Source organism: Vipera ursinii, assembly GCF_947247035.1.
Source record: "Vipera ursinii genome assembly, chromosome: 1".
Lineage (NCBI taxonomy): Eukaryota > Metazoa > Chordata > Lepidosauria > Squamata > Viperidae > Vipera > Vipera ursinii.
The window spans coordinates 174,821,955-174,834,364 of NC_139512.1; the positions used below are offsets into that span (position 1 = coordinate 174,821,955).

At 37.4% G+C, this 12,410-nt stretch overlaps 1 protein-coding gene across 1 annotated transcript in view; it reads left to right on the plus strand.

The window, feature by feature from the left end:
- The first annotated feature begins 214 nt into the window (after nt 1–214).
- AOX1 (aldehyde oxidase 1) overlaps nt 215–12,410 on the plus strand; it is a 66,225-nt gene continuing 54,029 nt past the window's right edge. Inside the window, exons 1-7 of the mRNA XM_083349983.1 lie at nt 215–297; nt 3,312–3,369; nt 4,958–5,054; nt 6,172–6,280; nt 7,613–7,739; nt 9,112–9,173; nt 9,403–9,504. Of these exons, the coding sequence (XP_083206109.1) occupies nt 244–297; nt 3,312–3,369; nt 4,958–5,054; nt 6,172–6,280; nt 7,613–7,739; nt 9,112–9,173; nt 9,403–9,504 (609 nt within the window). The 5' untranslated portion in view covers nt 215–243. The remainder of the gene's footprint in view (nt 298–3,311; nt 3,370–4,957; nt 5,055–6,171; nt 6,281–7,612; nt 7,740–9,111; nt 9,174–9,402; nt 9,505–12,410) is intronic.

Sequence of the window (12,410 nt, forward strand, 5' to 3'; positions counted from 1 at the left end):
AGTAACTTGATTTACCTCTAAACAGTGTTAAATTCTTCCAACTACCGGTAAATAAATCCATCTATGCTTGGAGATGAAGAAAAACAACCTTCCAAGGAGATTTTGAATAATTCTATTCAGGCTCCTCCTCCCTCCTTATTTCATTTGTTGCTTAGTCTCTAGAAATTGACTGCCACTGAAAAATCCTTCCTTCTTTACCAGATCATTCCTGATAGTTCTAAAAGTGTGCTTTTCACTTGCAAAATGACTTGTCCTCCGCCGTCAGATGAGCTTGTATTTTTTGTGAATGGAAGGAAGGTAAGGATTGCTTTTCTCTAACAGAACATATATTTTTTTTAAAAAAATCAGGAAGATAAAGAATGCCCTATGATGCTATATTATTCCTGACACTGCACAATGATTCATTCTGATTTGCAATATATTATATCTTTACAGTATAAGGGAGAGATCTGTGTATATGCACTAGTAACTGCTTACACAGAAATAAAACTATATAATTGTGACATACTTATTAACTTATAAAATTACTCTTGTATTTGTATGGAGCCCAATAGAACAGGAATACAGTGATCTTAAATCAATTAAATGAACTGAACTGTTACATAAATGATTTTGTTACATTGCGTAATTATTATTTTACCATTGTAATTATTGTAAAGGGTTTGCCAAGACTAAGCTAATTAAGACATTGCTAAACAATAATCTGAAAAGTTATTAAGAAATATGTCAGATAACATTTCTTTTTCTATTTAAAACTGGTAATTAGGCAGTCTTACGTTTATAGCATCAATTTACAGATATGTTAAGTAGCTTTTTGCCAGATTTAATACAAACTGATATTCTCAAGGGGCACTTTAGTTTGCATGACACATGCAAGAAAACAAGAAGGCATCCAGAAATATATTTTACAAATTTTCAACTAGAAAATTTTGAAGGGAGAGGTTTAAAATGTGGAACTTTAAATGTCCCCATCCCTTAGGTCTGGAGTGAATTACATTTTTGTTTTTTTTATATTTTAGAATTCTAGTACAGTGTAATAAAAGCACAAATCAGAGTATTAAAATATGAAGACATACCCAGGAAACAACCTACCTCATTCATATTCCCAGTGTGTTAACATTTTGCAGTCTTCTCTTACTCTTTGCCTTGTTCTCTTTTCTGCAAAGACCCCATAACTAGAACATGTTCCAGTCAGGGGATATTGTCTTTCATGTTTAAATTTAGCAGCTGAAATGACTTTCAGCTCATTCAGTAAACATATCTGAATAATGGGTGAAAATCTGTTCAAAGGTTTCCTTATTTACCAATTCTCCAAAAATGTCAGTTCTTTGCTAAGTTTTCCTTGCTTGATAATTATATTTGCAACAAGCAGTAGAATAAGAACAAGTTAAGAAAATGAATGCAAAATACTGATAAAGGTAAAGGTTCCCCCACACATGCGTGCTAGTTGTTTCCGACTCTAGGGGCCCGGTGCTCATCTCTGTTTCAAAGCCGAAGAGCCAGCGCTTGTCTGAGGACTTCTCCGTGGTCATGTGGCTGGCATGACTAGATGCCAAAGGCGCACGGAACGCTGTTACCTTCCCACCGTAGTGGTCCCTATTTTTCTACGTGCTTTCAAACTGCTAGGTTGGCAGAAGCTGGGACGAGTAACAGGCGCTCACTCTGTTACGTGGCACTCGGGATTCGACCTGCCAAACTGCCGACCTTCTGATCAACAAGCTCAGCGTCCTAACCCACTGAGCCACCACGTCCCTCTGATAAATAGGTGCTAAATAGAGATAAATCACTAGGGGGGGGAAAAGAATTTCAAGCAAAGAGGTTAAAAAAAGAGATCCTCACCAATGCTAATAACTTTAATAGTTTTACAAACAATGCTTCTGTTAGTAATAAATAACTAAGAATTAAGAAGTATGGAAATGCTACCAATGTAATACCTAAATAAAGATATTATCAGCCTTATACCATTGTTTATGGTTCCCCAATATGCAGATTTTTTTTTGAAGATCACTTGTTTGGATTGAGAAGTGCTGTCTTGTTGCAATCATTCTTAATAGTGCCAACTTCAGTAGCTAGGCTGTTAGATTTTTGAGTTTTGAACAGATAATTTGTTCAGATCATAAATCAAACTGGAATCATAAGTGACATTATCTAGTGTTTAGCAATCCAAAATGCAACTGCAGAGTCAAATTTCATTTCAAAAATCATCTATAATCCTGTTAAGAAATGCTTGCCACAACTTGGAAGACTGTTTCTAAATCCAATAAAGAGAAAGTAAAGATCACTAGAATTGGGTCACTGATAATATTTTTTTTTTAAATTCTATCACTGTTCTGACACCACTCACAGGTTCTTTCTTCACCTTACAAAGTTTTAATTTGGAGATAGGGTGAGACAATATATATTTGGGAGGAACATCTGATTTAGTCTAGAGAAGTAAATGAACACCTGAAGGAACTTAAGGCATTGCCTCAAGTTCATTCCTAGTCAGGTAAATATGGTGCCTTGGAGCTTTACCAGAGTTTAGCACAGTAAAAATTAATAGAAATCACAGCTCAGCCAACCTTAACTTGCCATTTGAGTAATAAAATAATCCAAAAGTAACAGAAGGAGGTGTGAATAACATCACTGCTCCCTGAATATTTTAATTAGAAACAAAAGAACCATTGCCTTCAGAGGTCCCTTTGAACTACAATTGTTTATAATGTATTCCAAATAGTCTCTATATTCCAAAAGGCCTCAGTAAGGAGATGCAAAAAAATAAAATAGTTTTCAATTCATATCATAAATAACAATAAACCTATCTATACAGTGACATTTTCTTATGAGAGAGTAGAAATCTTTTAGTAGACGTTTATGCTGGTTTGTTCCCATCAACATATCAACACTGAAAGGAATTTTTCGTGCATTGCACAGAGAGTAAAATGAAAATGGAGCTATATTGCCAAGGGAGGGAAGGCGGACAAAAGGAGAGATGGTCTATTTCTTGTCTTTTGATTTGCTATGGTCTTTCTTATGGATTATTTATTTATTAGATTATGCCATTATCCCACCTGTCCCCTTCTTATCCTAATGGTTTTATTGTATCTGAATGTCCACAGCCCAAAGAACTTTGCATTGTCCTTCTAACAGATGACTCAAATCTCAGTTGAATTAACTCAAACATGCTAAGAAATATGTAAGCCTGTAATGCTACCCCTAAGTAACGGGGGGGGGAGTATTTGCTATTAAATTCCACTCTTAAAAGCAACATTAAACCTATTGGGGCAAAGCGCATTATATCTTTATAACTGTTAAATCTTCTTTCAATGCAGGTGATAGAGAATTATCCCGATCCTGAAGAATACTTGCTTAATTACCTGAGAAAGGAGCGTATCCTTTTTTCTTTACGGCGTTCCTGTTAGAGTTTACAGCTTTCCAGCACAAAAATAAGCCCAAAAGATAAGCACACATTCAAAATGAATAGGAGGCATAGTTTAAAAAAACTTTATCTATAAAATATATATAAACATGATACATACAGTTTCATTCAGCTCTGGGGAACATCAACAACTCTTAACTTGGAGATCAGAAAAAACAACACAGAGAAGACTAAGACACGGCCAGACCTAGGCTGGATTACATGCCTCACACAGCCAATACTGTCTTGATCAAAAGCAGTTCTCATTGGCTGGTTTCTTGCTATGGCTATTCCAGTTCATAAAATTTCTTACGTAGTGACGGTTTCATAGTAAATTCTGTTGATTATGCAAAATGCATGATAATTTTCCTGTAACTGAAGTAAACCTCAGTTCCCTACGAAAACAAAGCCTTTTAGTTCCTATTGATTCATACTATGCAAAGCAGATTCTCAGTAATTAACACCTTTCCTAAAATAATAGCACCGATGGATAGAGTTAAAGCAGACATGTCAAACCCGCGACGTCATGTGACATCGCGAGAGATATTGGGACTATTTTGCCATTGCCGGCAACGGGGTAGGCGTGACTTCCGGATGACGCGTCCGGCCCACGGGCCGGCAGTTTGACACCCCTGATCTAAAGTATTACTTTAAGTTTCAGTTGTGGGTGCAGAAATGGAAAATCGGAAAATGCTGCTTTCCCTATATTTGTGGGACAGTCTCCCCAAAGTGCAAGTTCAAACCAGCTACTAAAAGTTTGTACTTGGATTTTTCTTAGTTTACAAATATTGGTATCAAATTTAATTACAAGAATAGAAAAGCCTTCAGGATATTATTAGTGCCACTTGATGTTTACTGTGTTTTAAAAAAATAGCCTTTTTTATTTCCTGGATGTAATTTATCCTAAATGTACCTTGCAATAGATATATGTGCAAAGATTATTCCTGCTCAACTGCTTTGTGGATATTCAGAATACATAATATATTTAGACTGAGCATGTATTTATGACAGTTGCAGCATCCCAGGATCATGTACTTGCTGTTTGCAACCTTCCCAGCCAGCTTCTGACAAGCAAAGTCAAAACCAGATTCGCTTAACAACCACACAATTCCCTTAACAATTGCAGTGATTTGTTTCATAACTGTGGCAAAAAAGGTTGTAAAATCAGGCTTGACTTACTTAACAACTGCCTTGCTTAGCAATTGTAATTCTGGTCCCAATTGTGGTTGTAAGTCAAGGACTACTTTGACAGGATGTACTTTAACAGGATAACAGAGTTGGAAGAGACTTTGTAGGTCATCTAGTCCAACCCTTCGCCCAAACAGAGCTTACACCATGTCTGACAGATGTAGTCCGGTCTCTTTTTGAAAGCTTCCAGTGGTGAAGCTCCCACAACTTCTGAAGGCAATTTGTTCCACTGATTGATTGTCCTCACTGTAAGGAAATTTATCCTTATTTATTTTCTTCCCACTTGCTCCCTATGGGAATTTAAAGTTCTGGGAAAATATACAGTCTTTAATGGAAATCAGTTTTTCTTTCCTTAACAACATGCTATATCAGTCCACCTGACTGGAACGAAATATGGCTGTGGAATTGGAGGCTGTGGGGCCTGTACTGTGATGATATCGACCTATAATCCTGAAACCAAAAAAATACAGTATCCTTCAGAAAGGGGGAAGCTGGATTCTGCCTAAAGATTGTGCAAAGTTAAGGAAACTTTCTGATGTAGCTTTCATCCCAAGGAATTGTAGAAATACAGATAGCAAAAAAATAATTCAGAGCCTTGGTGGAGCAGTGGGCTAATGCCTCCTTAAGTAACACCAGCTGCCTGCAATTAGTGCAGGTTCGCATCCCACCTGGCTCAAGGTTGACTCAGCCTTCCATCCTTCCGAGGTAGGTAAAATGAGGACCCAGATTGTTGGGGGCAATTAAGCTGACTTTGTAATAATGCCGCTTGGGGGTGTGTGTGAAAACCCTAATAAGCAGGCATATACATAGAATGAAGGCTACTGCTAAGCTTGTAAGTCGCCCTGAGTCTTCGGAAAAGGGCGGGATATAAATGGAATTAAAATAAAAAAATAAAATAAAAAATAATTCTGTCAGACAAGAATAAACAAAAACAGAGTAGTGAAGCAGTTGGAATCTCAGTGGGCCCACATGGGTTTAAGAGTCCTGATGCCAAACTTTGGTTAAAACAATAAATACCTGTTCAAGCTACAGTGCTTCAAAAGAAGATATTCACTGTCCCTCCCTACTTGATATATACGAGGTGGTGGGATGCTTGTGAATCTCTGCAGCACTTCTCTTGGCTGCAATTCTTTTGAATCATTACCAGAGTAAGAACAGGTTATCACTGGTGATTGATGGAATATATCTTTTAATTCAATCCTATTTGGTACTCTGTCCTCAATTCTAATGCTTCCTGATGGTTGGTTTCAAAGTAAGAAGCTGTAAAAAAAGAATGCAAGGGTCTTGCAAGGGACCATCAAGCACAAAGGTTCTCTTCTCACAGCTTTTTATTTCAATTCAAATCACAGGAATTATTTGCATTTCTAATGAAAATCAATACATGGATGTTTAATGTAAATTTGCATCAGCTTTGTCTCAAGTGATAGCAAATATTATTCCAAGGTACAGACCCTGATTCCAAGGGTCTCTCTGAAGGGCTATGAAATGCTGAGGTCCCAGACAACATGTCAGATTAGATGGTGTAGAGATCATTTGCAACTATTTTAATGGTTGAGCATGTGGATACTCTCCTTTACATCCCAAAGTCATTATCCAGCCAACTCTTGTCTGCTTCCATTGTGCTCCATCCATGGTGCTGCAGTAACCACTGTAGAAGGAGTGGGAACCACAAAGACCATACTTAATCCTATACAGGTAAGAGTAATAGATAAGCAGTTATATCAGTTAAGATTTGATGACATAGTGGTTTTTTTTCAGAACTGAATTGAGAATTTGAATCTATAGTTTTTCTCAGGCCTAGTTCATACCATCTGAGTTTAAGAATAACTCCTAACAATTTTCTGTTCCCAACTTCCTTAGCTCCCATCTCACTAAATATCTCTTTCTCATTGTTCTTATCTGGCTGTTGTGGTTGCAATAACAGTGTCCTTCTTCCTTCCCTTCCCTTCCCTTGATATATGTGCCAAGGTATCTGGTGAATGTATTGCTGCTCTAACTATGACCCACATTTACCAGAGAAGGGAGGGGCTCCCCTATTACCCCTTGCAAGGTAGAATCAGGTTTATGATTCTTTAAAGGGTAGAAACTGAACTTTTATGTGGTATTTTGAAATGATAATGCACTTGTCTGACCTCTGTTCCCATGGGGCCCTTTAGGGTGAGATCTCCATTTTCGGCAACATTTTCATTTATTTTGATAGTAAATATATGGCAAATTGTCAACTTGGCCATTGGCCCTGCATCAAAAATGTGGGCATGTAGGAGATAAATAATACAGAGATAAAACAATTAGGAAGATTTCTTCTTAAGTCTTGCACTGCAGGCTACAGTTTAAGGCAGTGGAAAAAAAAGTGAAGCATAGAGGCTGTACTGCATGTGGTGAAGGTTTGTACAGGCATCAGCCCTTGCAATGCAGTTTTTGCTTAAGATTCATGCAGTGTAGGCAGCAGAGGAGAAAGAGCATTTGTGACAATTTCTGTAGCCTTATTTTAGACATACATTGTATATACAACAACATTTTCTCTTTTAAAAAAGTAGTTTTTTAGTGGAAAAAATGGTTTAAAAATCCTGTAATTACAGTATAGAGTAGGAATAATAAGGTCATAAGGAGCCGCCCTGAGTCTTTGGAGAAGGGCGGGATATAAATGGAATTAAAATAAATAAATAAAATAAAATTTCGTAAACAAAGCACTATGGCAACAATTAATTCAAGTCCATGCTATGAAAACAATAGTTATTTTATTTATAAAATTTATATTGCTGCCTCCTCACACATGGCAATTCAAGGTGGCTTACACAGATATAAAAACACTCTATAAAAGAATAAAAACAACAACAAATAATAATAAAATAATAATCCCCGCCTATCCCCACCCTGGTGACAACTCAAATTCAAACTTACCATTTAATGGGCTCTAGCCTGCTCTTGATTCCTCAGGCCCGGTGGCAGAACCAGGTCTTCAGTTAGAAATATATGTACAAGATAATGTTTTCCTGTGGATCATAAATTTAGATATTTTGATTCCAGGAAAGGCTGGCAAAGTGTTTTGGCTCTCAATGTGGCTTCTGTACCCCTGGAATGGTGATGTCTATGTATTCTCTCCTGAGGAATCATCCTGAACCCAGCATGGAGCAGATTGTTGCATCTTTGGATGGTAAGCTGCCTTTTTCCAAAAAATTATGTTTCTTTCAAAGCTAGTTAGTAATTTAGACATACCCCAAAAGAAGCAACAATTTTTACAGGTAATGACTTAAAATAGTTTCTTTAGTGACCATTCAAAGATACAATGGCACTGAAAAAAGTTACTTATGACTTAGGATTGTTACAGCACTCCTATAGTCACATGATCAAAATTCAGACACTTGGCAACTGACTCATATTTATGACGGTTGCAGTGTCTCAGGGTCACGTAATCACCTTTTCTGACCTTCTGACAAAGGACGTCAATGTGGAAGCCAGATTCACTTAACAATTGTGATCATAAGTCGAGGACTACCTATACCACATGTTTTCAACCCGCGGCTCCGGAGCCACATGCGGCTCTTTCATCCATCTCCTGCGGCTCCCAGTCCTCTGCCATGTGCAGTCCAAAAAAAAAAGTGGGAGTAAAAAAGTTCAACCAATCAATTCAAATATGCAGGGTAGGTGCATATCTCGGCTTGGCTCCACTCTTCAAACCCTGTTCTGCGCATGCGGGCATGTACGCGCATGTGCACACATTTTTTGCGGCTCCCAGTTTTTCCTTTTGTGAGGGAACCAGTTCTGAGTGGCTCTTTCACTGTTTCAGGTTGCTGACCCCTGACCTATACATTGTGTGTGTGTGTATGAGTGTGTATGTGTGTGTGTGTGTTTGTGTGTGTGTGTATACATATACATACATACATATATGTGTGTGTGTGTGTGTGTGTGTGTAAATTTTTTTGGATTGCTAACAAAGAATTAAAGGCAATCCAAAAAAATTTACACAAATATGAGATGTCACTACTGTGACCACTGCCTGTGGATGGCCTTGGGTTAGGCTGAAACAGGAAATAAGATTTGTCCCATGTTTGGGGCCTAGCAAGGTAATCTAAATAGTTAACAAACATTTCACACACACACACACACACACACACACACACACACACGTGTGTGTGTGTGTGTGTGTAAATTACTAACAAAGAATTAAGGGAGACTGAGATGCATTTCTGACTCTTTAGTCTTCATCAGTCAGCCATACCCTTCTGAGATTCGAACTGACTGGCTGACTGATGAAGACTAAAGAGTCAGAAATGCATCTCAGTCTCCCTTAATTCTTTGTTAGTAATTTACACAAATATATGAACTGTCCGGTGTGACTACAGCCTGTTCGATGGCCTTCAAGATAGGCTGAAAACAGGAAATAAAGATTTGCCCCATGTTTGGGGCCTAGCAAGGATATCCGAGACTTGCATTTTTAGGACAATGATGCACGTGCATTAAAAGGGTGATATAAAATGCATACTGATCACTGAAATAAATTTACTCTGTGTGATCATTTCTTCCAGGTAATTTGTGCCGTTGCACTGGATACAGACCCATAGTGGACAGCTTTAGTGCTTTTTCTTCGGTAAGAAAACTATGAATGATCAATGAATTCATTTTGCTGAAAGTGCCCATTAATGGAAGAAAATGTTTTATTGTGGATGGGAGGATGGGAGAAGTGATTATTTTGTAAAGAGCACAAATAAATATACAGCAATAAAATTATTCAAAACAGTAATAAGTAACCCCCTCTAGCTTTCTTTCCAGTATTATCATAATATTCCTGAATATCATGGAATGAATTCTTTGCTTAGGAATGCTGCCCATTGGCAGGGAGTGGAAAATGTTGCATGGAAAAAGAGAAGAGTGACGAGAAAGAGAATTATGCAGAAGATCCATCATTAAGAAGAGGAAAGGTATGCTATATAGCTTTTATGACTTTCATGAATTAACTCATGATGCAAGTCCCAAAGGGTTTATTTTGGGTGGTATATATCAATCTTATAGGAACGTCTAGATTCCCAACTTTATGAAGAGATCTCTTTCATCTGATATCATCTACTTTGGAAATGGCTTGTAATGTATGTGTGGCAAAAACCACTACATAAATTATAGCCTACTTAATTAATGGACAACATAAAAAATTGTTAATGATTACACTAGATTTTGAATTGGCTTCTAAATATGTATAAGGTGCACAGTGTATGAAAGTATTTACATTATTTGGAGTGGAAAATATATCCTTCCCTTTTCAGGTTTTGATGTTTACTAACCTTGTTAGATTTTGCCCTGCTGATCTGTGAACTAGCATGATCACAGCTCTTTGTACTTACATCCCAATATCTGACATAAATAAGGGACAGCATCCAAATGTCCACAAATTATTATTTATTTTTTTACTTACTGACATTTATTGGTTATCTGGATGTTTGTAAGCTAGATCTCATAGCCTTACCAATGGTTAACATGAAAAATGATTGGAAATTGCCAAATCTTTGATCCAGCAGTATCTGAATCTTTTCCCTGTTGAATCAGAAGTGTTCAGTGAAGTTTATTTTCCCATAAAAAGACATAAGATTGCAGTCTTAGAATCAAGAATTGATATACTTCCATATTCATTCATTGCTATGACAAAATTTGGAATAGCAATTTTCTAGCTAAATTTAGAAGTAATATAATTTCATTTTAGATGAAATCTAATAATATTAATAACAAAATTCTTAGGGAAGAGGAGACTAGCTTGCTTTACTAATCAAGTGAAAACTCATCAACTGGAAGAGATGCATGATGTAGGGGTTTTGTAATACAGTAGTTTAATGAATTGATTTCCACAGATTGTCTAAACATTTTGCCTTCCAAAGCTGTTTTGTGCTGAGACAAGTTCTGACAAAGATGGTATTGTGATATATATAACTTGTTGATTAACTCTTTGACAGGACTCAAATGTAACAATGTTTAAATTAAACTGTCCTGGGGGGGTTTTCCACAGAAATTAAAAATGTTCACCACACCTTTCAATAATACAGCAGAGGAAGATCTTTGCCTAAAACCTGAATAAATATCCAGGTGTTTCTTGATTATGATACTTGATCGGAACAGGAAAATCGAGCATAGCCAGCAGAATTCTAGTGTGTGAACAATGTTAGCCTTTTCTTGTTTTTTAAAAGGACTAATGTACAAAAGATTAAGGAGAAAACTGTTGTTGTTTTCTCAGTTCCTTTAGAAAAGGAAAAGTTAGGGGGACGTGGTGGCTCAGTGGGTTAGGACGCTAAGCTTGTCGATCAGAAGGTTGGCAGTTTGGCGGGTCAAATCCCGAGTGCCACGTAACAGAGTTATTTATTTTATTTTTTATTTATTTTATTGCATTTATATACCGCCCTTTCCCTGAGGAGTGCCTGTTACTCATCCCAGCTTCTGCCAACCTAGCAGTTCGAAAGCACGTAAAAATGCAAGTAGAAAAATAGGGACCACTATGGTGGGAAGGTAACAGCGTTCCATGCGCCTTTGGCGTCTAGTCATGCCGGCCACATGACCATGGAGACGTCCTCGGACAAGCGTTGGCTCTTCGGCTTTGAAACGGAGATGAGCACCGGCCCCTAGAGTCGGAAACAACTAGCACACATGTGCGGGGGAACCTTTACCTTTACCTTTTAGAAAAGTTGCCAGAGAACATTTTCTACTCAAAATTAAAGAACTCTAACATTACTGGTACAGGATTCTATCACCATGTTTTTTTGTTATCTGATCAGAGGAACACAGAAGGACCTCTCACTGACCTTGTCTAGATGGCCACCATCCCGTGACCTTAGATAATAAGCTACTTCCATCAGAGCCTCATTTCCAACTAATAATAATAATTTATTTGGTCAATGGCCAGCAAATGTAAAAACTACACTAAACTGCACTAGATTAATTACTAGCATAACAAAGATAAAATAACACATTAAAGTGTGACATACTATTATACTAGTGTATAATTACTTAATTAAAATATATATCATCTACAAGTTAGCTAGGACGTGTTAAATCTAAAGTGATAAATAATACAGACTTTATTTTCATTGTGGCAAAATAGAATCTGACTACTGCACAGGAATCTCTAGAATAAGATTCTCTTAGAAACAGTCTGGTGTTCCTGAAAGTCTACATAGTAGGTGCAGAATTTAAGCAGATCAGATATCCCCATATAGTTTACAATTAGCAATGTATGTGAAATGGTTTTGATCTTTTGTCACCACATGGGCAGGTATGCTCAGTTAATGGGATTTTGGAATATCTGCCTTGCAACAGCGCAGATGGTGAAAAATGCTGTTCTCGCCCTGGGGGGAAGTTAGATTGTATAGATAACTTGCTGGTTCCCAAGTGCTCTTTTTTACTGTTTCCAATTTCTATCATCTAGGGCAGGGGTAGGCAATCTCGGCTCTTTTATGACTCATGGACTTCAACTCCCAGAATTCCTGAGTCAGCTATGCTGACTCAGGAATTCTGGGAGTTGAAGTCCATGAGTCATAAAAGAGCCGAGGTTGCCTACCCCTGATCTAGGGGCAACCTATTAACTTTAACCTGAAATTCTATATCCCTTAGTTTCTGAGTGAGCAGATATTTGCTTGGTCATATCATAAATAAATTCAGAACAGAACAGAACATCTGTATGATACTAATTTCTCCCCTATGACCTGTTTCCAGGGAAAAGGAAAATTATCTATTAAAACTGGAAAGATTTTCAGCCAGTAGTTTATCCTCCTCTTCCAAGCCCTTACCCAGATTGCAGGCATTCCAGTCTCCAGCATTATTCAGCATTTGTTATTCCACTGGGTGCAGC